General features: G+C 46.1%; 1 protein-coding gene across 6 annotated transcripts in view; it reads left to right on the top strand.

The window, feature by feature from the left end:
- DUS2 (dihydrouridine synthase 2) overlaps positions 1–26,543 on the top strand; it is a 63,089-nt gene that overhangs the window by 2,386 nt on the left and 34,160 nt on the right. For 4 of the 6 annotated variants that reach the window (XR_005581761.2, XM_039478101.2, XM_074401704.1 and 1 more), the window contains exon 2: positions 14,316–14,458. Coding sequence is in view for 5 of the 6 variants with exons in the window: in XM_039478101.2 (XP_039334035.1) it covers positions 14,316–14,458 (143 nt within the window). In the remaining variant the exon portion in view is untranslated. Of the gene's footprint in view, positions 1–3; positions 411–8,585; positions 8,792–14,315; positions 14,459–26,543 lie in introns of those variants that run through there. The other 2 variants (XM_074401712.1, XM_074401708.1) reach the window with 2 other exon arrangements.

The following is a 26,543-nucleotide window of genomic DNA, read 5'->3' as shown; positions in this document are numbered from 1 at the left end:
GTAGCTCCGAATCGGGGATGGCGATATCCAGACCCTGCCAGCCTTGGGGAAGGGCGCGTCGTGGAGGCAGGACTGGAGGCTGGCGATACGAGGCGGCTGTGGGACCTTGGCCCAATGGACCATGAGGGCGGAGGGCTTTTGGCGATTGGGTACCTGGTTCCTGGGATTCTCTTTAGTTGTTCCTCATTGCCCCGATATATCTTGCAACCCTTAGGTTGCAGCTGTTTTCCCAGATGTGTTTCCTGCGCATGGTGTGGTAATCCGTGTTTATCGAGAGTCTGAATGAATGGTCAGGCCTAGGGGCAGAGACAGGGGTCTGAAGTCATAGATCTGGACTCAATCCCTCACCCCCTCCTACCGAGAGCCCAGAGTGCAAGCTGATGGCTTTCACCTTCTCTCTCAAGTGGGAGGTAAGGCCTTCAGGCTTTTTTTCAAGCTGGGTCATCTCTTCACACTTACTTTCCTTCCTTTTCAGCCAAGGTTCACTCTCTACTCCCTCGTCACCCCTTCCAACTTCTCATCTTGAACCCACCCCTCTTGCATACCGCTCAGCTCCTCTGGCTTCCCCGTCAGAAACCTAAATTGCTTGAATAGGAGTAAGGAGGGTGCTGCGACCCTACAAAGTGATCAGGCACGTGGTTTATCATGTAGCCCTGGTCAGGCGGAATATTTTACCTGAATTCAGATATTTGGGTTGTAAAAACAAGAACTTACACGAGTCACACTTTTTTTTTTTTTTTTTTTTTTTTTTTTTTTTTTTTTTGAGACGGAGTTTCGCTCTTGTTACCCAGGCTGGAGTGCAATGGCGCGATCTCGGCTCACCGCAACCTCCGCCTCCTGGGTTCAGGCAATTCTGCTGCCTCAGCCTCCTGAGTACCTGGGATTACAGGCATGCGCCACCATGCCCAGCTAATTTTTTTGTATTTTTAGTAGAGACGGGGTTTCACCATGTTGACCAGGATGGTCTCGATCTCTTGACCTCTTGATCCACCCGCCTCGGCTTCCCAAAGTGTTGGAATTACAGGCGTGAGCCACTGCGCCCGGCCTTTTTTTTTTTTTTTTGAGACACAGTCTCACTCTGTCACCTAGGCTGGAGTGCAGTGGCGCGATCTTGGCTCGTTGCAATTTCCGCCTCCCAGGTTCAAGCAATTCTTCTGCCTCTGCCTCCCGAGTAGCTGGGACTAAAGGTGCACACCACCACACCCAGCTAAGTTTTTGTATTTTTAGTAAATACAGGGTTTCACCATGTTGGCTTGACTGGTCTCAAACTCCTGGCCTCAAGCGATCTACCCACCTCTGCCTCCCAAAGTGATGGGATTACAGGCATGAGCCACTGTGCACAACAGATACTTCTTGAACAGATCTGGAAAATGGGTGTCAGATCTTTTCTGTAGTCTGCAGTGCCTGGGGTGGAAGATAAGGTAAATATTTGTGGATTAACACTCTGGGAGGTTCATAACATCTGGAGAAAACGTTTTAATGTCTCCAAATATCATTGACAAGATAAAAATTTTGTTTTTTTGGAATAGTATGAGGAAAAACTGTCACAGTTTTAAATAGACTGTACCCTTGTGCTACATAATTAGAGTTTCTGGAGAGTTACCAGATAAACTAGAGGCAGAGAGAGGCCATTTCCCCACAAGAAAACATCTGCAAGTACTAAGAGGACCTTTGGAGTAGTGATGGGTGAATGAGTAGTCATTGGATAAGGTAGTGGGTTTTTTTTTTTTGTTTTGTTTTGTTTTTTTTTGAGATGAAGTCTCACTCTGTTGCCCAGGCTGGAGTGTAGTGGCACGATCTTGGCTCACTGCAACCTCCACCTCCCAGGTTTAGGCAATTCTCCTGCCTCAGCCTCCTGAGTAGCTGGGATTACAGGCATGTGCCACAATGCCCAGCTAATTTTTGTATTTTTAGCAGAGTTGGGGTTTCACCATGTTGGTCAGGCTGGTCTCCAACTCCTGACCTCGTGATCCAGCCACCTCGGCCACCCAGAGTGCTGGGATTACAGGCATGAGCGACCGCGCCTGGCAAGGTAGTGGTTTTAAAACAAGGGTGATTTTGGCCTTTCCCTGCCACCACATTTGACAATGGCTGGAGACTTTTCTTTTTCTTTTTTCTTTTTTGGAAACAGTCTCGCTCTGTCAGCCAGGCTGGAGTACAGTGGTGCAGTCTTGGCTCACTGCAGCCTCTGCCTTCAGGGTTCAAGGGATTCTCCTGCCTCAGCCATCTGAGTAGCTGGGATTACAGGCATATGCTACCATGCCCAACTAATTTTTGTATTCTTAGTAGAGATGGGGTTTCACCATGTTGCTCAGGTTGGTCTGGAACTCCTGACCTCGTGATCCTCACACCTTGGCCTCCCAAAGGGCTGGGATTACAAGCACGAGCTGCCTTGCCCGGCCCAATTCCATGTTACTTTTCACAAACTCAGGGCTCCTCTTTATCTAAATAGTTCCTTGGGGCTAGGTTCATGCCTGTAATCCCAGCTACTAGGAAGGCTGAGGCAGGAGAATCTTGAAACTGGGAGGCAGAGGTTACAGCGAACCGAGATTGTGCCATTGCACTCCAGCCTGGGCGACAGGGTGAGACAACGTCTCAAAAAACAAAAAAAGTTCCTTGGATGTTTGTCCCAACAGGTTTCATCCATTTCCATGTGCCACTGTTTTTAAGATATAAAACAAAGAATTCCTTGTACAAAGCCAGAATGAATATATCAAAGTAATTCTGAAGTATCAGAAAAAAAAATAATAGGTATTTATGTGCATTTGGGTTTTTGGGTTCTGTTCAAATGTCCAGGGCAGGGTAGCTGGTTAATATACAGTTGTTTTCCCATTATACTGGAGCCCTTACAATATGATTACCAAAAAATCTCACAGGGGCTAAAGCTTGCCTGAGCCTGTCTGTGCCCATGGCCCCTAATTTCTTCTTGTGACATCACTAGTCATTGCCTACCCTTTTTCCCGCTCACTCACAGTAGACACTGAGTAACTTCTTTTTTTTTTTTTTTTTTTTTTTTTGAGACGGAGTTTCGCTCTTGTTACCCAGGCTGGAGTGCAATGGCGCGATCTCGGCTCACCGCAACCTCCGCCTCCTGGGTTCAGGCAATTCTCCTGCCTCAGCCTCCTGAGTAGCTGGGATTACAGGCACGTGCCACCATGCTCAGCTAATTTTTTGTATTTTTAGTAGAGACGGGGTTTCACCATGTTGACCAGGTTGGTCTCGATATCTCAACCTTGTGATCCACCAGCCTCAGCCTCCCAAAGTGCTGGGATTACAGGCTTGAGCCACCGCGCCCGGCTGACACTGAGTAACTTCTAATTGGTTTCTTGAGATGCTTTTTATAAGCAGTGCTTTAGAAATAGGAAAGGTATAGCGGCCGGGCGCGGTGGCTCAAGCCTGTAATCCCAGCACTTTGGGAGGCCGAGGCGGGTGGATCACAAGGTCGAGAGATTGAGACCATCCTGGTCAACATGGTGAAACCCCATCTCTACTAAAAATACAAAAAATCAGCTGGGCATGGTGGCGCGTGCCTGTAATCCCAGCTACTCAGGAGGCTGAGACAGGAGAATTGCCTGAACCCAGGAGGCGGAGGTTGCGGTGAGCCGAGATCGCGCCATTGCACTCCAGCCTGGGTAACAAGAGCAAAACTCCATCTCAAAAAAAAAAAAAGAAAAAAAAAAAGAAATAGGAAAGGTATACTTATTGTGAAAAAAATCTAAGCTCCTGGGAGCAGGAGCTTGATGTGTTCCTTGGATCTCAGTTAATAATGGTATAGTCATTCATTCATTCATTCAACAAATACTTCCTGAGCACCATGCATGTGCCAGGCACTGACAGTGAGCAAAACAGACAAAATTCCTGCCCTGTGGAGTTTACATTCTGATTTAATTGATTTGGGGTAAGGCCTAGACAGGGTATTGCTGTGTCACCCAGGCTAGATTGCAGTGGTGCAATCTTGACTCACTGCAACCTCTGCCTCCCAGGTTCAGGTGGTTCTTCTGCCTCAGCCTCCCCAGTAGTTGGGATTACAGGTGCATGCTACCACACCTGGCTAATTTATGTATTTTTAGTAGTGATGGGGTTTTGCCATGTTGGCCAGGCTGTTCTACAACTCCTATCCTCAGCTTGGCCTGCCTTGGCCTCCCAAAGTGCTGGGATTACAGATGTGAGCCACTGCGCACAGCCTAGAAACTGGAATTTTTAAAAACCTCTCCAGATGTAACCAGGCTTGAGAATCATAGTTATAAATGAAGCACTTTGGGAATTGCAAGGCATTACAACAATAAAAAGGGCTGTTAGGCTGGGCGCGGTGGCTCACACCTGTAATCCTAGCACTGGGAGGCCAGGTGGGTGGATCACCCAAGGTCAGGAGTTCAAGACCATTCTTGCCATCATGGCGAAACCCCATCTTTAAAAAAAAAAAAAAAAGTGCTGTTAGTATTCCTTCATTGTTCCTCCATTTTCCCACCTATAGCAAGGCTGTTGTGCAGGTAATTGTATTTTCAGTCATTGTCACTGTAGTATGCCTGGACCCTTTTACCTTCCTTCTAATCCAGCTCCCTACCTCCTCTTTGTCTTCTACCTTCGGAAACCTTCTGTTTCCCGAGTGCTGTTATTAAGCACATCTTTGGCCGTGTTGCCCTTTGACTCAAAAGCCACTCACGAATCCCTGTTGCCTACAAATTATTTCCTAATCAGTATCCGGAACTGGGCTCAACTTCCTCTCCTGTTGCTTCCTTATCTGAATCTTGTTCATTCAAGTGGTAGCTCTCCTGCAAGTTAGCTACAGGGCTTCTAGTCCTTTATTGGATAAGCCAGAGAATGGAGGTCTCCTCCAAAACCAAACTTGAATGATAACAAAGCACTTTAAATGCACTTTGGCTGGGATAGAGTTCTTCTGTGAGTGAAACATGAACTGAATCATAGCTCTTGTTGTACTTGGTCCATTAACTTCTGTTTTTTTTTTTTTTTTTTTGAGATGGAGTTTCGCTGTTGTTGCCCAGGCTAGCATGCAGTGGTGCGATCTCAGCTCACTGCAACCTCTGCCTTGTGGGTTCAAGCAATTCTCCTGCCTCAGCCTCTCGAGTAGCTGGGATTATAGGCATGTGCCACCACGCCCAGCTAATTTTGTATTTTTAGTAGAGACGGGGTTTCTCCATGTTGGTCAGGCTGGTCTTGAACTCCTGATCTCAAGTGATCCTCCCACTTTGGCCTCCCAAAGTGCTGGGATTACAGGCATGAGCCACCGCACCCAGCCGCCATTAACTTCTTTTTACAGCAAACACTAAGCGTCTACCATATGCCAAATTGTGTGCTCTCTGATGTGGATCTGGTGATGAACAAGCCACAGTGCTTACTTTCACCTTATGATGAAGAAGGCATATTGGCAGATAGTTGCTCTTCTTTTAATAGTTGCCAGGAGGCCAGGCATGGTGGCTCATGCCTGTAATTCCAGCACCTCAGCCTCCCAAAGTACTGGGATTACAGGCATGAGCCACCCTGCCTGACCAAGGTTATTGTCTAAGAAATTGTGAGTAATAGAGGAGACCAGCCCTTAAAAGGAATGGTAGAAGAGATTGGAAATGAGTGACTAAGGTGGTGATGTGGGTGTGACCTCAGGGTGGGGTGAGTGGTTGTGGCAGTAACTGGGAAAAGCATTCCGGCTGCCTAGTTTTTCCCAGAAGAGCCTTCTTAGAGGCAGGATATGTCAGGTACGTCTGACAGTGTGCCAGAGGAAATTCCCAGACCAATCACCCTATGAGAGGCTGTCCTCTTGGCCACCACAGTGGTGGGTGTTCAGTCGCACCTTAGGAAGCAGTCACTAAAGGCTAGGTTCCCGGCTCAGTGCTAGAAACCTGGCAGTGAACTAAGCAGCCACACTCCTGTTCTTGTAGAGCTTGTGTCTTGGTGGTCTCCTAGAGGAGCTGGGAATTGAACAAGAAACTATGGCAGTCAGTGTGGACATATGGAATATAACTGAGCTGCAGAGAAATGTAGGGTGTTGGGAGAACATGGGACCAGGGACGTGAATTTGATTTTCTGTATGGAAACATCTCCACAAAGGGGATATTCAAGGATAAGGGGACCTTAGCATGGGCATGCATGACCAAGTTGGGGAGAATATTCCAGACAGAAGTGCAAGTGGCCAGGCCTCAGGGCAGCAGACAGCTTGGTGTGGGAGACTTTAATGGAAGACCAGGGTGGCCGGGCCCAGTGGCTCACACCTGTAATCCCAGTTTTTTTGGGAGGCCAAGCTGGGTGGATCACCTGAGGTCAGGAGTTAGCCGGGCGTGGTGATGGGTGCCTATAGTCACAGCTACTCAGGAGACTCAGGCAGGAGAATTGTTTGAACCCGGGAGGTATGAGTGAGCTGTGATTGCACCACTGCACTCTAGCATGGGCAACAGAGTGACACTCCATCTCAAAGAAAAAAAAAAGGAAGGCTAGTGTGGCCAGGGCAGAGAGGGAGGGCGAGAGAGACACAAGGTGAGGCTAGAGAGGTGGGTACAGGCCGATCACACAGGGCCTTGTGGGTCATTAGAAGGGTTTAGGATTTTTCCTAAAGTCAGCAGGAAGCCATTGAAAGGTATAAATGGGAGAGTTGCCTTTTTAAGATGCCATGCTGGCTATTGTAAAGAGAATGAATAGGAAGGGGCAAGAGTAGATTTGGGGAGATTCATTAGGAGGCTGTGCTGAGGTCCTGGCAAGAGATGAGCAGAGGGTTTTTGGTGCACAGTGGTGGCCATTGGGATGTAGTAAAGCATGTGGGTTAGAATTATGTTTTGAAGTTTTTTTTTGTTTTTTTTTTTTTTTTGAGACAGAGTTTCGCTCCTGTTACCCAGGCTGGAGTGCAATGGCATGATCTCGGCTCACCGCAACCTCCGCCTCCTGGGTTCAGGCAATTCTCCTGCCTCAGCCTCCTGAGTAGCTGGGATTATAGGCACGCACCACCATGCCCAGCTAATTTTTTGTATTTTTAGTAGAGATGGGGTTTCACCATGTTGACCATGATGGTCTCGATCTCTTGACCTCGTGATCCACCCGCCTCAGCCTCCCAAAGTGCTGGGATTACAGGCTTGAGCCACCGCGCCTGGCTGAAGTTTTTTTTTTTAAAGACAGGGTTTCACCATGTTGGCCAGGCTGGTCTTGAACTCCTGACCTCAAGTGATCCGCCTGCCTCGGCCTCCCAAAGTGCTGAGACTACAGGTGTGAGCCACCACGCCCGGCCTAGAAGGTTTTTTTTTTAAATTTATTTTTATTTTTTTGAGACAGTTTCATTCTTGTTGCCTGGGCTGGAGTGCAATGGCGAGATCTTGGCTCACTGTAACCTCTGCCTCCCAGGTTCAAGTGATTGTCCTGCCTCAGCCTCTCAAGTAGCTGACATTATAGGCGTGCGCCACCATGCCTGACTAATTTTCTACTTTTAGTAGAGATGGGGTTTCACCATGTTGGTTAGGCTGGTCTCAAACTCCTGACCTCAAATGATCTGCCCACCTTGACTTCCCACCGTGCATGGCTGAAGGTTATCTTTTCTTTCTTTCTTTCTTTTTTTTTTTTTTTTTTAGGTGGAGTCTCGCTTTGTTGCCAAGGCTGGAGTGCAATGGCTTGATCTTGGCTCACTGCCACCTCCACCTCCTGAGTTCAAGCAATTCTGTGGCCTTAGCCTCCCCAGTAGCTGGAATTATAGGTGCATGCCACCACGCCTGGCTAGTTTTTTGTAATATTAGTAGAGACAGGGCTTCACTGTGTTAACCAGGATGGTCTCGATCTCCTGACCTCGTGATCTGCCCACCTTGTACTCCCAAAGTGCTGGGATTACAGGCGTGAGCCACTGTACCCGGCCTTTGAAGTTTATTTCAACAGGAGTTAGTGATGGATTGAATGTGGGGAATTTGGGTTAAGGATGAGTAATTGGGAGACTGGAGGTGCTATTAATGAAATGGGAAAGTTTTTTTTTTTTTTTTTTTTGAGACAGATTCCTGCTTTGTCACCTAGGCTGGAGTACAGTGGCATGATCTTGGCGCACTGCAGCCTCCACCTACCGGGTTCAAGTGACTCTCTTGCCTCAGCTTCCTCAGTAGCTGGGATTACAGGCATGTGCCACCACACCGGATAAGTTTTGTATGTCTAGTAGCGATAGGGGTTTCACCATGTTGGCCACTCCTAACCTCAGGTGATCCACCCTTCTCTGTCTGCCAGAGTGCTGGGATTACAGGTGTGAGCCACTGTGCCCAGCCGGGAAAGATTTTCTCTTCACACTTATTGGACTGATTAACACTTTCTCTTCCTTTAGACCTTGGATCAGAGATTATTTTTTAAAATTGTTTTTTTTTTTTTTTTTTTTTTTTGAGACGGAGTTTCACTCTTGTTACCCAGGCTGGAGTGCAATGGCACGATCTCGGCTCACCGCAACCTCCGCCTCCTGGGTTCAGACAATTCTCCTGCCTCAGCCTCCTGAGTAGCTGGGATTATAGGCACGCACCACCATGCCCAGCTAGTTTTTTGTATTTTTAGTAGAGACGGGGTTTCACCATGTTGACCAGGTTGGTCTCGATCTCTCGACCTTGTGATCCACCCGCCTCGGCCTCCCAAAGTGCTGGGATTACAGGCTTGAGCCACCGCGCCCGGCCTAAAATTGTTTTTACTTAAAAAAAAATTTTTTTTTTGAGACAGGGTCTTGCTTTGTCACCCAGGCTGGAGTATAGTGGCATGATCATGGCTCACCGAAGCCTCAACCTCCCAGGACCAAGTGATCTTCCCACTTCATCCTCCCAAGTAGCTGGGACTACAGGTACACGCCACCATGCCTGGATAATTTTTGTATTTATTTATGTATTTTTAGATAGAATCTTGCTCTGTTGCCCAAGCTGTAGTACAGTGGCGTGATCTCGGCTCACTGCAACCTCTGTCTCCTGGGTTCAAGCGATTCTCTTGATAAGTATGTGCCACCACGCCTGGCTAAGTTTTATATTTTTAGTAGAGATGGGGTTTCACCATATAGGCCAAACTGGTTGAACTCCTGACCTCAGATGATACACCTACCTCGGCCTCCCAGAGTGCTGGGATTATAGGCATGAGCCACTATGCCTAGCCCAATTTTTGTGTTTTTTGTAGAGATTTGGTTTCACCATGTTGCCCAGGCTGGTCTCGAACTCCTGAGTTCAAGCAATCTGCCCACCTTAGACTCCCAAAGTGCTGGGATTACAGGCGTGAGGCACCATGCCTGGCCTATTTTTATTTTTATTTTCAGACAGGGTCTTACTCTGTCACCCAGGCTAGAGTTCAGTGGCACAATCTCAGCTCTGCAACCTCAGCCTCTCAGGCTCAGGTGATCTCACCTGTCTCCCAAGTAGCTGGGACTACAGGTACATACTACTACTCCTGGCTAATTTTTATGTTTCTGTAGAGGTGAGGTCTTGCCATTTTACCTGGGCTGATCTCCAACTCCAGGGTGATCTCCATCTCCAAAGATTATAGGCATGAGCCATTGCACCTGGCTTTTTATTGTTTTTATTTTTTGTAGAGATGAGATTTTGCTGTGTTGGTCAGGCTGGTCTCAAACTCATGGCCTCAAGCAATCTGCTCACTTCAGCCTCCTGAGTAGCTGGGACTATAGATATATAGTCCACCACCCGTGGCTAATTTATGTGTATGTGTATATATTTATATATATATACATATATATATACATATATATATACACATATATATATACACATATATATATATATATATATATATATATAAAGATGGGGTTTCACCATGATGGCCAGGTTGGTCTTGAGCGCCTGACCTCAGGTGATCCACCCACCTCAGCCTCCCAAAGTGCTAGGATTACAGGCGTGAGCCACCGTGCCCGGCTAATTTTTTTTTTTTTTTTTGTATTTTTTTTTAGGGTAGACACGGAGGGTTTTACCATGTTGCCCAGGCTTGTCTTGAACTCCTGAGCTCAAGCGATCCATCTATCTCATCCTCCGAAAACACTGGAATTATAGCATGAGCTATAATTCATGCATGTGCCTGGCCTCTTTGTGACTGTTTAGAGTAGACCATATTTGGTTAGAATAAATAATAATATTATTATTATTTTCTTTTCTTTTTTTTTTCATACTAGCTCATTAGTAGTAGATCTAAAAAAATAAATAATATTATACCTGGCATGGTGGCTTACGCCTGTAATCCCAGCATTTTGGGAGGCCAAGGTAGGCAGATCATGAGGTCAAGAGTTCGAGACCAGCCTGGCCAAAATGGTGAAACCCCGTCTCTACTAAAAATAAAAAAATTAGGCATGGTGGTACGCGCCTGTAGTCTCAGCTACTCAGGAGGCTGAGGCCAAAGAATTACTTGAACCCAGAAGATAGAGGTTGCAGTGAGCTGAGATCGCACCCCTGCACTCCAGCCTGGGTGACAGAGCAAGACTCCGTCTAAAAAAAAAAGAATAAATAATATTAGCAGTAGTTATCTTTGGGACATGAGATTCTGATTTTCTTCTTTTTCTTCCTATTGCTCTCCCTTCAGAGTATTTGTAGAATATGACCACTTCTCACAACCTTTACTACCAATTCCTTGGTCTGATGGAGCCACCATCATTTTTCACATTGATTATGGAATCATCTTCTCCCTTGTCTTCCTGCATCTATCCCCCGGATAGTCTGCTCTTAGTACAGCAGTCATTATGATCATGTAAAAATATGAGACAGTTCATGCAGAGCTAACAAAGTTCTCAGAGTGTCCTACAAGGCTCTACATGATCTGACCATTGTATCCTGTTTTCTTACTGCTGTTAACATTGTGTATCTGACTCTTTCTTTTCCTTTGTTTTCCTCGATTTGTTTCCTAGGCTGGAGTGAGTGTAGTGCTATTATCATATATGATTGTAAATTAAACTCCTTGGCTCATGTAATCCTTCTGCCTCAGCCTTCCAAATTGCTGGGACTTTAGGCACATGCCACCATGCCTGGATAATTAAAAAAATATATATTTTTTCGGCTGGGCATGGTCATTCATGCCTATAATCCCAGCACTTTGAGAGGCCAAGGCAGGCAGATCACTTGAGGTCAGGAGTTCAAGACCAGCCTGGCCAACATGGTGAAACCTCATCTCTACTAAAAACATAAAAATTAGCTGGGCGTGGCAGTACATGCCTGTAGTCCCAGCTACTCGGGAGGCTGAGGCAGGAGACTCACTTAAACCCAGGAGGTGGAGGCTACAGTGAGCTGAGATTGTACCACCGTGCTCCATCCTGGGTGACAGAGTAAGACTCCATCTCAAAATAAAATTTTTTTTTTTGAGACAGAGTTTCACTCTTGTTACCCAGGCTGGAGTGCAATGGCACGATCTCGGCTCACTGCAACCTCCGCCTCCTGGGTTCAAGCAATTCTCCTGCCTCAGCCTCCTGAGTAGCTGGGATTACAGGCACGTGCCACCATGCCCAGCTAATTTTTTGTATTTTTAGTAGAGACGGGGTTTCACCATGTTGACCAGGATGGTCTCGATCTCTTGACCTCGTGATCTACCCGCCTCGGCCTCCCAAAGTGCTGGGATTACAGGCTTGAGCCACCGTGCCCGGCCTTTTTTTTTTTTTTTTTTTTTTTTTTTTTTTGTAGAGACTGGGTTTCTCTATGTCACCCAGGCTGGTCTGCAAACTCCTGGCCCCCGTGCCTTGGCCTCCCAAAGTGCTGGGATTATAAACATGCTCCGGTGTGCCTGGTCTCTCTTTTTCTCATTCTATACTTTTTTTTTTTTTGAGATATTCTTGCTCTGTTGCCCAGGTTGGAGTGCAGTGGTGCAATCTCAGCTCACTGCAACCTGTGCCTCCTGAGTTCAAGCGATTATCGTGCCACAGCTTCCTGAGTAGCTGGGATTACAGGTGTGTACCAGCACACCCAGCTAATTTATTTATATGCATATTTATTTATTTATTTATTTGGATAAGGAGTCTTGCCCTGTCACTCAGGCTGCAGTTCAATGGTGCAATCTTGGCTCACTGCAACCTCTGCCTCCTGGGTTCAAGCAATTCCCCTGCCTCAGCCTCCCTAGTAATTGGGATTATAGACATGCACCACCATGCCTGGCTAATTTTTGTATTTTTAGGGGCGACAGGGTTTCACCATATTGTCCAGGCTGGTCTCGAACTCTTGACTTTGTGATCTACCTGCCTCCACCTCCCGAAGTGCTGGGATTACAGGCGTGAGCCACCTCGCGTGGACTCATGTTTTTATATTTTAAGTAGGGATGGGATTACAGGTGTGAGCCACTGCACCCGGCCTAATTTTTTATGTTTTAAGTAGAGATGGGGTTTTGCTATGTTGGTTAGGCTGGCCTCGAACTGACTTCTAGTGATCCATCTACCTTGGCTTCGCAAATTACTGGGATTATAGTTGTGAGCCACTGCGCCTGGCCACATTATATGCTTTAATCACATTGGCTTTCTTGCTGTTCTTCTAGCACAGTAGGTAAACTCCTGCCTCAGGACCTTTACATTGGCCGTTTCCTCTGCTGTGCATTCTTCTTGAGTAACTCAAATCTTTGCTCAATTTTTTTTTTCTTCTCAGGGGTCTTCACGGATCAAATCTTAACTTCTTATTAAAGCCTGCATTGACTTCTCTATTTCAAATTGCAACCCATCCCCAGCACTTTCAGTCTTCCTTCTCCTGCTCTAGCATTACCAGTTTCCCAACAAACTATATAGTTTATTTATTTGTTATGCTTTTTGGGTTTTTTTTTTTTTTTGCGTATACTCCTTGGCTAGAATTAAAATTCTGCCTCAGATACTCCACTGTAGAGTTTAAAAAAAAAAGAAAAAAAATGAGTGAAGACTTCCAGAAAAGGGATTTTTTTTTTTTTTTTTTTTGAGACGGAGTTTCACTCTTGTTACCGAGGCTGGAGTGCAATGGGGTGATCTCGGCTCACTGCAACCTCTGCTTCCTGGGTTCAGGCAATTCTCCTGCCTCAGCCTCCTGAGTAGCTGGGATTACAGGCATGTGCCGCCATGCCCAACTAATTTTTTGTATTTTTAGTAGAGATGGGGTTTCACCATGTTGACCAGGATGGTCTCGATCTCTTGACCTCGTGATCCACCCACCTCGGCCTCCCAAAGTCCTGGGATTACAGGCTTGAGCCACCGCGCCTGGCCCAAGACCAGGGATTTTTGTCTGTTTTCTTTTCTTTTCTTTTTTTTTTTTTTTTGAGACGGAGTTTCGCTCTTGTTACCCAGGCTGGAGTACAATGGCACGATCTCGGCTCATCGCAACCTCCGCCTCCTGGGTTCAGGCAATTCTCCTGCCTCAGCCTCCTGAGTAGCTGGGATTACAGGCACGCGCCACCATGCCCAGCTAATTTTTGTATTTTTAGTAGAGACGGGGTTTCACCATGTTGACCAGGATGGTCTCGATCTCTTGACCTCGTGATCCACCCGCCTCGGCCTCCCAAAGTGCTGGGATTTGTTTTCTTTTCTGATGTATCCCAGGAGACTGGGACAGTGATGGGCAAAGACTAAGCCCTTAATAAATATTTATTAGATGAATGAATGTGCATCTATACTTTCTATGTTCATGGAAGAGAAAAACAGGCCAGGTGCAGTGGCTCATGCTTGCAGTCCCAGCACTTTGGGAGGCCAAGGTGGGCGGACCACCTTAAGTCTGGAGTTCAAGACCAGCCTGGCCAACATGGTGAAACTCCATGTTTTTTTTTTTTTTTTTTTTTTTTGAGACAGAGTCTCACCCTTGTTGCCCAGGCTGGGGTACAACGGTACCATCTTGCCTCACTGCAACCCCCACTTCCTGGGTTCAAATGATTCTCCTGCCTCAGCCTCCTGCATAGCTGGGATTACAGGTGCCTGCCACCACACCTGGCTAATTTTTGTATTTTTTAGTAGAGACAGGATTTCACCGTGTTGGCCAGGCTGGTCTCAAACTCCTGACTTCAGTGATCGACCCACCTTGGCCTCCCAAAGTGCTGGGATTACAGGTGGAGCCATCGCGCCAAGCTGTGAAACCCCAACTTTACTAAAAAGTTAGTAAAAAAATTTACAAAAATTAGCCAGGCGTTGTGTCAGGCACCTGTAATTCCAGTTACTCAGGAGGCTGAAGCAGGAGAATTGCTTGCATCCAGGAGTCAGAGGTTGCAGTGAGCACTGCACTGCACTCCAGCCTGGGTGACAAAATGAGACCGTCTCAAACAAACCAAACCGATAACCAAAAGAAAAGGAAAACCAACTGCTGTGTGCTAGAAGGAAGAAGGGAAGTCTGTTCTTGATAACAGGAGAGATTTTCTCCATTTGAATTTCTGACTCTTGTTTTCTCTTTTTTTTTCAGGCTATAGCAGAGGAGGAATGATTGTGAATAGCCTCTCTCTGTGCTACCATAACAAGCTAATTCTGGCCCCAATGGTTCGGGTAGGGACTCTTCCAATGCGGCTGCTTGCCCTGGATTATGGAGCGGACATTGTTTATTGTGAGGTAAAGGGCTCCTGATTTTTCTGGGTGGGCTTCTCCACAAGTGCAGATTCTTCTCCATTTGTGTGTGGGAGTGGTCGGGAGTTAGGGGAGACAGGTGGGAATTGACTTTACAGGTGCTCACTAAAGGCTGGAGGAGACGAACTTATGTGATACTCATGAGTCCTGTGAAGGCCCAGGAGCCTGTAGCACAGAGGCGTCTGGAATACCCTGGGCTAGTTGGATAGATGAGTCTCATGTCACGTCTGGACAACCTAGTGAGACCTCATCTCTATTTAAAAAAATAAAAAGAGGCTGGGCATAGTGGCTCACACCTGTAATCCCAGCACTTTGGGAGGCAGAGGTGTGTAGATCACCTGAGGTCAGGGGTTTGAGCCCAGTCTGGCTAACATGGTGAAGCCTTGTTTCTACTAAAAATACAAAAATTAGCTGGGCATGGTGGCATGTGCCTGTAGACCCAGCTACTCAGGAGACTGAGGCAGGAGAATTGCTTGAACCTGGGAAGCGGAGGTTGCAGTGAGCTGAAATCACGCCACTGTACTCCAGCCTAGGTGACAGAGCAAGACTCCATCTCAAAAAAAATAATAATAAAAAATAAAAAGAGGCTGGGCATGGTACCTCATGCCTGTAATACTAGCACTTTAGGAGGCCAAGGCAGGAGGATCACTTGAGCCTAGAAGTTTGAGACCATCCTGGGCTATATAGTGACACCCCATCTCTTTTTTAAAAAAAAATTTGTATGTTAAAAAAAAAAACCTGGTGTGGTGGCTCACACCTGTAATCCAAGCATTTTGGGAGGCTCAGGCAGGAGAATTACTTGAACCGAGGAGTTCAAGACCAGCCTGGGTAACATAGTGAGACCCTGTCTCTACCAAAAAATAAAAAATATACAAAAGAAAAAAAGAAAAAGCCACTATGTAGAGGAAATGGAGGACTTAAGAGGAGATTGGGAGAAAACATCCTTTTATGAACTGGGTGTATGTGTTGGGGCATAGATATCAATGACAGAAGAGGTAAAAGAGTGAGAAAAACAGGCAAGTCACCTTTTATGTGGAGGGTGGCAGACAAAGAGAGGAGTGCTTGTGTAGGGAAACTCCTGTTTTTATAACCATCAAATCTTGTGAGACTTTTTCACTATTAAGAGAACAGGGGAAGGCCGGGCGCGGTGGCTCAAGCCTGTAATCCCAGCACTTTGGGAGGCCGAGGCGGGTGGATCACGAGGTCAAGAGATCGAGACCATCCTGGTCAACATGGTGAAACCCCGTCTCTACTAAAAATACAAAAAGTTAGCTGGGCATGGTGGTGCGTGCCTGTAATCCCAGCTACTCAGGAGGCTGAGGCAGGAGAATTGCCTGAACCCAGGAGGCGAAGGTTGCGGTGAGCCGAGATCGTGCCATTGCACTCCAGCCTGGGTAACAAGAGCGAAACTCTGTCTCAAAAAAAAAAAAAGAGAACAGGGAGCAAGTGATGGAAGGAGGGAAGCCAAGAGGTTTCATGCCCGAGAGACTTGTAGGTGAGGAAGGTTTGGTCCTGTTCCCGTGGAGACTGGGAAGTTTGCCTGGCAGCGAGGTATGCATGGTAACACTGGTTTGCAGTGTTTGGGGAAGGAGAGCTGAGAGGCCTCAGTGATATGTCCATGGATGGGGATTGGCATGTTGGTGCCTGCCACAGGGCAGGGGCAGAGGTCTCTAGGGTGCTGACAAGGCAAAGAGGGAGGGAGAGAGGGAGGAAAGGGGATGTGTTGTCCAAATATATGAGGTGGAAGGCAGATTCTGGGGTTCCCCACCAAGGCCTAAGCCCTGACTCCAGGACAGTTTGTGCGAGGATTGTGAGATTGGATGTTAGTGGGCTTCCATAAGGCTTCCAGGCTGCTAGACCTGCCTAGGGCAGGGAGGAACTGTTTCCAGGATCAGGGGCTGGGGCATGTGTGGTCATCCTGAGCATTATTCATCTGGTCACTTGTCCCTTGAGCTGGCACTCAGGCCCCTGGGTGCTCAGCCATAGGTTGGGTGTAGCTGTTCCTGGCCAGCACCCTCCTTATCCCTCAGAAAAGTCTCTTGAATTTGGAAGAGGAATGGGATGAGGGGGACTTTGAAGAATCATCTCAGAGCCTGAGGACTGGTGACCAAAAATACCAAATCCGAATTCACTCCCTCCTCTTATAGGACAATAACAAAGAGGGACATGTTAGCTGCTCATCCATTAGTCCATGTATATATGTGTATATATATATATATATATATAAATTTTTTTTTTTTTTTTGAGATGCAGTCTCACTCTGTCGCCCAGGCTGGAGTGCAGTTGTGCAATCTTGGCTCACTGCAACCTCTGCCTCTCAGGTTCAAGCGATTCTCCTGCCTCAACCTCCTGAGTAGTTGGGACTACAGTTGCACGCTGCCATGCCCAGCTAATTTTTGTATTTTTAGTAGAGATGGGGTTTCACTGTATTGGCCAGCCTGGTCTCGAACTCCTGTCCTCAAGTGATTCCCCTGCCTCGGCTTTGCAACATGTTGGGATTAGGAGAGTGAGCCACTGTGTCTGCCCTTCTGGAATTCTTAGGGTTGTTTTCTTTCTTTTTTTCTTTTCTTTGTTGAGACAGAGTCTCACTCTGTCACCCAGGCTGGAGTGCAGTGGTACGATCTTGGCTTACTGCAACCTCTGCCTCCTAGGTTGAAGCAATTCTCCCACCTCAGCCTCCTGAGTAGCTGGAATTACAAGTGTCTGCCATCACACCCAGCTAATTTTTGTATTTTTAGTAGAGATGAGTTTTTGCCATGTTGGCCAGGCTGGTCTTGAACCCCTGACCTTAGGTGATCTGCCTGCCTTGGCTTTCCAAAGTCCTGGGATTACTGGTATGAGGCACCGCACCTGGCCTTAGGGTTGTTTTTAAGCCCTTTGGAAGTTTAGGGCCCAGGATTTATGTGATTACTTTAGTATGTGACCCTCCTAATTGGGCAAAGCTTGGTTTTCCTAGTAAATGTGCCCATTCCTTTATTCCAGGGTCTTGCTCCTATATGGAGCAGAGGAAATATGAATTAAAATCTGTTAGCATTGTTTGATGTGCTCTTCCCTGAGAGAGTAAGTATAGCTTACGAATAAACAAAGGGGTCTCTGGGCTTTCCACCCAGCCCTGTCCCCTATGAAGAGCAGATGGGTTGGCAGTTCAACCGTCGCCTGGCTTGTGTAGGTGGCTGGTTACTGGGCCTCTGGGCATGGCTGATTGTGGTGTCAGGCGCCCCCTGGTGTATATATGGTTGTTCTGCAGACAAGCTTTGGAGTACCTGTTGCCTGGATGTTCTCAATGGGGGAGTTCATGTGAGGTGGCCCATCTGTGGGATTAGATAATCAAACGACACCACCTAGCTCACGGGACAAACTCCATCTCTACTAAAAATTCAAAAATTAGCTGGGTGTGGTGGCATGTGCCTGTTATCCCAGCTTCTCCAGAGGCTGAGGCAGGAGAATTGCTTGAACCTGGGAGGTGGAGGTTTTAGTGAGCCGAGATTGTGCCATTGCACTCCAGCTCTAGGTGACAGAACAAGACTCCATCCCAGGGGTGCAGGGGGATGGGGGGAAGACAGTGCTGGGATTACAGGTGTGAGCCACCATGCCTGGCCCACTTACTGTTTTTTTGATGGTAGCCATCCTAATGGGTATGAGGTAATATCTCATTGTGGTTTATCTGATTAGTGATGGTGAGTATTTTTTCATATGTTTTTGGCCATTTGTATGTCATATTCACGCAGAATACGTAATTTTTTTTAAACATAAAAAGTTAAAAATTATTTAATTTAGGTTTTTTTTTTTTTTTTGAGATGGAGTCTTGCTTTGTCACCTAGGCTGGAGTGCAGTGGTGCTATCTCGGCTCACTGCAATATCCGCCTCCTGGGTTCAAGTGATTTTCCTGCCTCAGCCTCCCAAGGAGCTGGGACTACAGGTGTGTGCTGCCACACCTTCTTCTTTTTTTTTTTTTTTTTTTTCTTTTCTTTCTTTTTTTTTGTTTTTTTGAGACGGAGTTTCGCTCTTGTTACCCAGGCTGGATCTTGGCTCATGGCAACCTCCGCCTCCTGGGTTCAGGCAATTCTCCTGCCTCAGCCTCCTGAGTAGCTGGGATTACAGGCACGCGCCACCATGCCCAGCTAATTTTTTGTATTTTTAGTAGAGACGGGATTTCACCATGTTGGCCAGGATGGTCTCGATCTCTTGACCTCATGATCCACCCGCCTCGGCCTCCCAAAGTGTTGGGATTACAGGCTTGAGCCACTGCTCCCGGCCACACCTTCTTAATTTAGGTATTTTTGGTAGAGACAGGGTTTTGGCATGCTGGCCAGGCTTGTCTTGAGCTTCTGGCCACAAGTGATCCTCCATCCTTGGCTTCCCAAAGTGCTGGGATTATAGGCATGAGCCACTGCACGAGGCCTGCGCTCTTGTCAAAAATTAATTAATCATAAATATTTTTATTTATATCTGGACTCTCATTTCTGTTACACTGGTCTGTATGTCTACTTGTATGCCAGTACCACAGCCTTGTTTTTTCTTTCTTCTTACTGGTGAACTGAGGTCACAACACAGTCTTGATTACTGTAGCTTGGTAGGTTTTAAGATTGGGAAATATAAATTCTCTAACTTTGTTCTTCTCTTTCAAGATTGTTTTGTCTAATTTGGGTTCTTTGCATTACTATATGAATTTTAGGATCAGCTTGTCAATTTTTGCCAGAAAGGCAGCTGGGATTTTGATAGAGTTTGCGTTGAATCTGTAGATTAGTTTGGGGATTATTGCTGTCATAACAATATTTAGTCTTCCAATCCATGAACATGTCTTTATTTAGGTCTTCTTTAATTTCTTTTCTTTTCTTTTTTTTTTTTTTTTTTTGAGATGAGATCTCACTCTGTTACCCAGGCTGATACAGTGGCATGATCTTGGTTGACTGCAACCTCTGCTTCCTGGGCTTAAGCAATCCTTCCACTTCAGCCTCCTGAGTAGCTGGAACTACAGCCATGCACGACCCCACCTATCTAATTTTTGTATTTTTTGTAGAAATGGGGTTTCACCATGTCGCCCAGGCTGGTCTGGAACTCCTTACCTCAAAAGATCCACCCACCTCAGCCTCCCAAAGTGCTGGGATTAAAAGCATGAGCCATTGGGACAGGTCCCATCTTCTTTAATTTCTTTCAACAGTGTTTTATAGTTTTCAGTGTATGAGTCTCATAGCTCTTTTTTGAATTTTTCCTATGTGTTTTAGTCCTTTAGATGTTATTACAAATGGAATTTCTTAATTTCATTTTTGGATTGTTCATTATTAGTGTATAAAATATAATTGATTTCTGTGTATTGATCTTGTGTCCTTGACCTTGCTGAACTTGTTTATTAGCATGTATGTTCTCTTTTTTTTCTCTCTGCCTCTAGTGTGTGAGTGGGGGAAATGTCCTTAGGCTTTTTTTTTTTTTTTTTTTTTTTAAGATGGAGACTCACTTTGTGGCCCAGGCTGGAGTGCAGTGGCATGATTTTGCCTCACTGCAACCTTTGCCTCCCAGGTTCAAGCAATTCTCCTGTCTTGGACTCCCAAGTAGCTGGGACTAGAGTTACATGCCAACACACCCAGCTAATTTTTGTATTTTTAGTATAAGCGGGGTTTCACCATGTTGGCCAGGCTGGTCTTGAACTCCTGACCTCAGGTGATCCACCTGCCTTGGCCTCCCAAAGGGCTGGGATTATAGGTGTGAGCCACTACGTCCAGCCTCCTTAGGTTTTCTTTCTTTTTATTTATTTATTTATTTATATATTTTTTGAGATGGAGTCTCCCTCTGTTGCCCAGGCTGGAGTACAGTGGCATGATCTCAGCTCACCACAACCTCTGCCTCCTGGGTTCAAGTGATTCTTCTGCTTCAGCCTCCCAAGTAGCTGGGACTACAAGTGCATGCTATCACGCCTGGCTAATATTTTTGTATTTTTAGTAGAGATGGGGTTTCATTGTGCATGACGGTCTCAATCTCCTGACCTCATGATCCACCTGCCTCAGCCTCCCAAAGTGCTGGGATTATAGGCATGAGCCACCGCGCCCAGCCAGGCTTTCTGGCTCTTGTATATAGATCTTTCCATATACAAGATCACATCGGCTGGGCATGGTGGCTTCACACCTGTAATCCTAGCACTTTGGGAGTCTGATGCAGGTGGATCGCCTGATGTCAGGAGTTCGAGACCAGCCTGGCCAACATGAGGAAATGCCATCTCCACTAAAATATACATAAAAAATTAGCTGAGCGTGGTGGCGGGCACCTATATTGCCAGCTACTCAGAAGGCTGAGGCAGGAGAATCACTTGAATCTGGGAGGTGGAGGTTGTAGTGAGCGGAGATCACTCCATTGCACTCCAGCCTGGGCAACCAGAATGAAACTTTGTTTCAAAAAAAAAAAAGATCCGCCCACCTTAGCCTCCCAAAGTACTGAGTTTACAGCTGTGAGCCACTGCGCCCAGCCTTGTTGAGTGTTTTAATACTGGAAAGGTGTTGGATTTCATCAGAAAATCTTTGAGTTTATTGAGAAGATCATGTGGTTTTTGGTTTTTATTCTATTGATATGGTGCATTATATCAGTTGATTATTGGGTGTTATCCCAAGCAGGGATGAATCCTACTTTGTCATGGTATAGAATCTTTTTATGTGTTGCTGGACTTGGGTTGCTATTATTTTGTTGAGGTTTTTTTTTCCGGCATTTTGAGAAATATTGGTTATTGTCTTACTTTTCTTGTGATGCCTTTGGTTTTGGTACCAGGGAAGTATTGACCTCAATGAATGAATTTGAAAATGTCAGCTGGGCACAGTGGCTCACACCTGTAATTCCAGCACTTTGAGAGGCCGAGGTGGGAGGATCACGAGGTTGGGAGTTTGAGACCAGCCTAGCCAACATGGTGAAACCCCGTCTCTACTGAAAATACAAAAAACTTAGCTGGGCATGGTGGTGGGCACCTGTAATCCTGGATACTTGGGAGTCTGATGCAGGAGAATCGCTTGATCCCAGGAGTCAGAGGTTGCAGTGAGCCAAGTTCGAACCACTGCACTCCAGCCTGGGTGACAGAGGAAGACTCTGTCTCAAGAAAGAAAGAAAGTATTCTCTCCTTTTCTGTTATTTAGAAGACTTTGGGAAGGATTATTTGGAAGAGTTTGGGAAGGATTGATCATTCAAATATTTGGTAGAATTTACCGGTAAGGCATTTGGTCCTGAGCTTTTCTTTTTGGGAAACTTTTTATTCATATTTATTTATTTACTTATTTATGAGACGCAGTTTTGCTCTTGTTGCCCAGGCTAGAATACAATGACGTGATCTTGGCTCACTGCAACCTCTATCTTCTAGGTTCAAACAATTCTCCGACCTCAGCCTCCCAAGTAGCTGGGATTACAGGCATGTGCCACCATGCCCTGCTAATTTTTTCTATTTTTAGTAGAGATGAGGTTTCTCCATGTTGGTCAGGCTGTCTTGAACTCCCAACCTCATGTGATCTGCTCACCTTGGGCTCCCAAAGTGCTGGGATTACAGACATGAGCCACCATGCCCAGCCTATTTTTTTTTTTTTTTAAGACGGAGTTTTTGCTCTTGTTACCCAGGCTGGAGTGCAATGGCTCGATCTCGGCTTACTGCAACCTCCGCCTCCTGGGTTCAGGCAATTCTCCTGCCTCAGCCTCCTGAGTAGCTGGGACTACAGGCACGCGCCACCATGCCCAGCTAATTTTTTGTATTTTTAGTAGAGACGGGGTTTTACCATGTTGACCAGGATGGTCTCGATCTCTTGACCTCGTGATCCACTCGCCTCGGTCTCCCAAAGTGCTGGGATTACAGGCTTGAGCCACCGCGCCCAGCCTATTTTTTTATTTTTATTTTGAGATGGAGTCTCGTTCTGTTGCCCAGCATGCTGGAGTGCAATGGTGCAATCTCGGCTCACTGCAACCTCTGCCTCCCGAGTTCATGCGATTCTCCTGCCTCAGCCTTCTAAGTAGCTGGGGATTACAGGTGCCTACCACCATGTCCAGCTAATTTTTGTATTTTTAGTAGAGACAGTGTTTGGCAAAGTTGGCCAGGCTGGTCTTGAACTCCTGACCTCAGGTGATCCGCCATCCTTAGCCTCCCAAAGTGCTGGGATTACAGGCATGTGCACGGGCTGGGAAACATTTTTAATTCTAAAATTTATGCCAGGCGCGGTGGCTCAAGCCTGTAATCCCAGCACTTTGGGAGGCTGAGGCGGGTGGATCACGAGGTCAAGAGATCGAGACCATCCTGGTCAACATGGTGAAACCCCGTCTCTACTAAAAAATACAAAAAATTAGCTGGGCATGGTGGCGTGTGCCTGTAATCCCAGCTACTCAGGGGGCTGAGGCAGGAGAATTGCCTGAACCCAGGAGGCGGAGGTTGCGGTGAGCTGAGATCGCGCCATTGCACTCCAGCCTGGGTAACAAGAACGAAACTCCGTCTCAGAAAAAAAAAAAAAATTCTAAAATTTATTCTTATTTTTAAATTTTTAGATTCAGGGGTACATATGCGGATTTGTTACAAGGGTACAGTGTGTGATGCTGAGGGTTTGAGCTTCTATTGATCCTGTCACCCAGATAGTGAACTTAATACCCAATAGGAAGTTTTTCAGCCCTTGCCCCCTCTCTGCTTCCTGCCTTTGGAAGTCTCCAGTGTCTATTGTTCCCATCTTTATGTTCGTGTGTACTCAATGCTTAACTCTCACTTATAAATGAGAACATACATTATTTGGGTTTGTTTCTGCGTTAATTTGCTTAGGATAATGGCTGCTGGCTGCATCCATGTCACTGTAAAGTATATGATTTCATTAATTAATTAATTAATTAATTAATTATTTTTTATTTATTTTTTATTTATTTTTAATTTTTTTGAGATGGAGTTTCGCTCTTGTTACCCAGGCTGGAGTGCAATGGCACAATCTCGGCTCACCACAACCTCCGCCTCCTGGGTTCAAGCAATTCTCCTGCCTTAGCCTCCTGAGTAGCTGGGACTACAGGCGTGCGCCACCATGCCCAGCTAATTTTTGTATTTTTTTTAGTAGAGACAGGGTTTCACCATGTTGACCAGGATGGTCTCGATCTCTTGACCTCGTGATCCACCCGTCTCGGCCTCCCAAAGTGCTGGGATTATACGCGTGAATCAGTGCGCCCGGCCTGATTTTTTTTTTTTTTTTTTGAGACGGAGTTTTGCTCTTGTTACCCAGGCCGGAGTGCAATGGCGCGATCTCGGCTCACCGCAACCTCCGCCTCCTGGGTTCAGGCAATTCTCCTGCCTCAGCCTCCTGAGTAGCTGGGATTACAGGCACGTGCCACCATGCCCAGCTAATTTTTTGTATTTATAGTAGAGACGGGGTTTCACCATGTTGACCAGGATGGTCTCGATCTCTTGACCTCGTGATCCACCCACCTCGGCCTCCCAAAGTGCTGGGATTACAAGCTTGAGCCACCGTGCCCGGCCGATTTTTTTTTTTTTTTTAATGGAGTCTCCCTCTGTTGCTCAGGCTGGAGTGCAGTGGCACAATCTCAGCTCACTGTAGCTTCTTCTTCCCAGGTTCAAGCAATTCTCCTGCCTCAGCCTCCCCAGTAGCTGGGATTATAGGCACGTGCCACCATGCTCAGTTAAGTTTTGTTGGCATAAGCCAACTGTGCCGGCCTTAATTTCTTGTTATAGGTCTATTCCCATTTTTTATTTCTTCAGTCAGATTCAGTAGTGTGTGTTCATCTCATGTAGGTTATCTAATTTTTTTGCATAAAATGGTTTATATTATTTCCTTATAATCCTTTTTATTTCTTTAAGGTCAGTAGTAATGTTTTCTCTTTCATTCTGATTTTAATAATTTGAGTCTTCTCTGTTTTTTTTTCACTGGTAGTCTAGCTAAAAGTTTGTTAATTTTACTGATATTTTCAAATAACAAAGATTTTTTTCTTTTTTTTTGAGATGGAGTCTTGCTCTGTTGCTCAGGCTGGAGTGCAGTGTGCAATCTTGGCTCACTGTAACCTCTGCCTCCCAAGTTCAAGCAATTGTCCTGCTTTAGCCTTCTGAGTAGCTGGGATTACAGGCATATACCACCATGGCCAGCTAATTTTTGTATTTTAGTAGATATGGGGTTTCATCATGTTGGCCAGGATGGTCTTGAACTCCTTACCTCAAGTTATCCAGCCACCCCGGCCTCCCAGAGTGCTGGCATTACAGGCGTGAGCCACCATGCCTGATGTGCTTTCTTTTTTTTGAGACAGGGTCTCACTCTGTTGCCCAGGCTGGCATGCAGTGGCACAATCATAGCTTACTGCAACCTCTACCACCTGGTCTCAAGCAATTCTCCTGCCTTAGTGTCCCATGTAGCTGGGACCACAGGCACACACCACCACACCCGGCTAAGTTTAAAAAATCTTTTGTAGAGACAAGGTCTCATTTTGTTGTCCAGGCTGGCTTGAACTCTTAAGCTCAAGCAATCCTCCCTCTTTGGTTTTCTTAAGTGCTGGGGTTGCAGATGTGAGCCATCACATTGCCACAGTTTGTTGTTGTTTGTTTGCTTAGTGACTATTCTGAACTAATTTTGTAAGGCTTGTGTTCTTTGCCATATGTGGCTGGTGAAGTTCTCCTGGGTTAGCTTAATTGTTAGCTAATGTTTGGACAGATTTCTGTAAATACGTGGAACCAATAAACATCCCAATCTTTAATGTGGGACATGTCTTGCTTTTTTCTATTCTAGTCCCTACCAAAGCTCAGTTTGTTATACCCAAGCAAGTTAGATGGAACAGCGCCATGCTCTGAGTTTGAAATTAAGAGTTCTTTATTAATTAGCTGGTGACTGAGGGACAGCTAACACTCAAAATTCTCTCCAACCCAAGGAAGGGGCTGGATTCCTTTTTATACCTTGCTTAAGGTAGGGGAGGGGGAGCCTCGCTGAAGCAGAATTTACAGAAGCAGAACAAGCATGTTAGATAAGGAGGCTGGTAACTAGGAGGCAGGAAGTTCTCATGATTGTTGATTTTCAAGGAGGGTATACACAAGTAGTCCCCATGATTGCTGGTTACCAAGTCGGGTATACGGTACTTGTCATATATCAATCAAGGGGGGGCATTCACAATGGCAAGTGGGCTTGCCAAACAGGATATAGTTACAAAGGTTATATGTTTCTATAGTTCTAAGTACAGCATGACCCAGCACAGTAGCAAGACCTAAGTATGCACTTAAGGGAGAAGCGGCAGAAGGGGTGAGGTGGAGGTTAAGATAGAGTCTCTCTGGCTCTCAGCAAAATGGAATCTGTCTGGCTAATACAGGTAGGTTAGCACAAATTTGGCTACTGAATTTCTTTTATAAACATAGGCCATTCAGTCCTTCCTACTTGTCCACTTGCCTTCTTGCTTGCCTTTGCAACTAGCATCACTGGCTACCAGGCCTCTGAGTTGGGCTCTGCCCATCCCTTGGGATGCCACACTGATTCTTGGGGCTTGGATGTCAACCATGTTCAAACTGCTTGGTTGTAGTGATTTGTTTGTTTAGGCCTAGTGGGCATCAGTTATTTGATGACCTGAATACTGCATGGAGATAATGGCCACACAAATACCTAGAACATTTACTAACCTGATGATGGATATGCTGGGGGAAGTCCTATGGATACCATGGGGATTCTTTGGCCATTGTCCCTAGGTACTCCCATGTGAGTAGGAGATCATTGTGTCCACCTGGCTGGAGTTGTGACTTGCTGGGGCTCATAGGGAGTGAATATGGGGTTTAGTACCAGGGGTGAGTGCCTCTTCTTTTCTGGACCCCTAGAATCTATGGGCATGAGCTTCTGGGCTGTGTGACAGGTGTCTGCTTAGATTATGATGGAACAAAGCAGAACAGTCTTGTCTCCAACTAAGAATTAGAGAATCTCAGTCCTCCAGGAGATAGGAGGTTTTCCTCCATTTTTATGATGTGATTTTGAAGAAACCCCCTTTTTCTTTCTTTCCTGAGTCTATTTGAGTATCTCCAGAGTTGGGGACCTTACCCTTTTCATTTCCACACAGTGTAACCCATGTTGGATAGCGGTTTCAGGTTTTTCTTTCTTGGGTTCATCTC

Source organism: Saimiri boliviensis, chromosome 1, assembly GCF_048565385.1.
Source record: "Saimiri boliviensis isolate mSaiBol1 chromosome 1, mSaiBol1.pri, whole genome shotgun sequence".
NCBI lineage: Eukaryota > Metazoa > Chordata > Mammalia > Primates > Cebidae > Saimiri > Saimiri boliviensis.
This window is presented reverse-complemented; position numbering and strand designations above follow the sequence as displayed.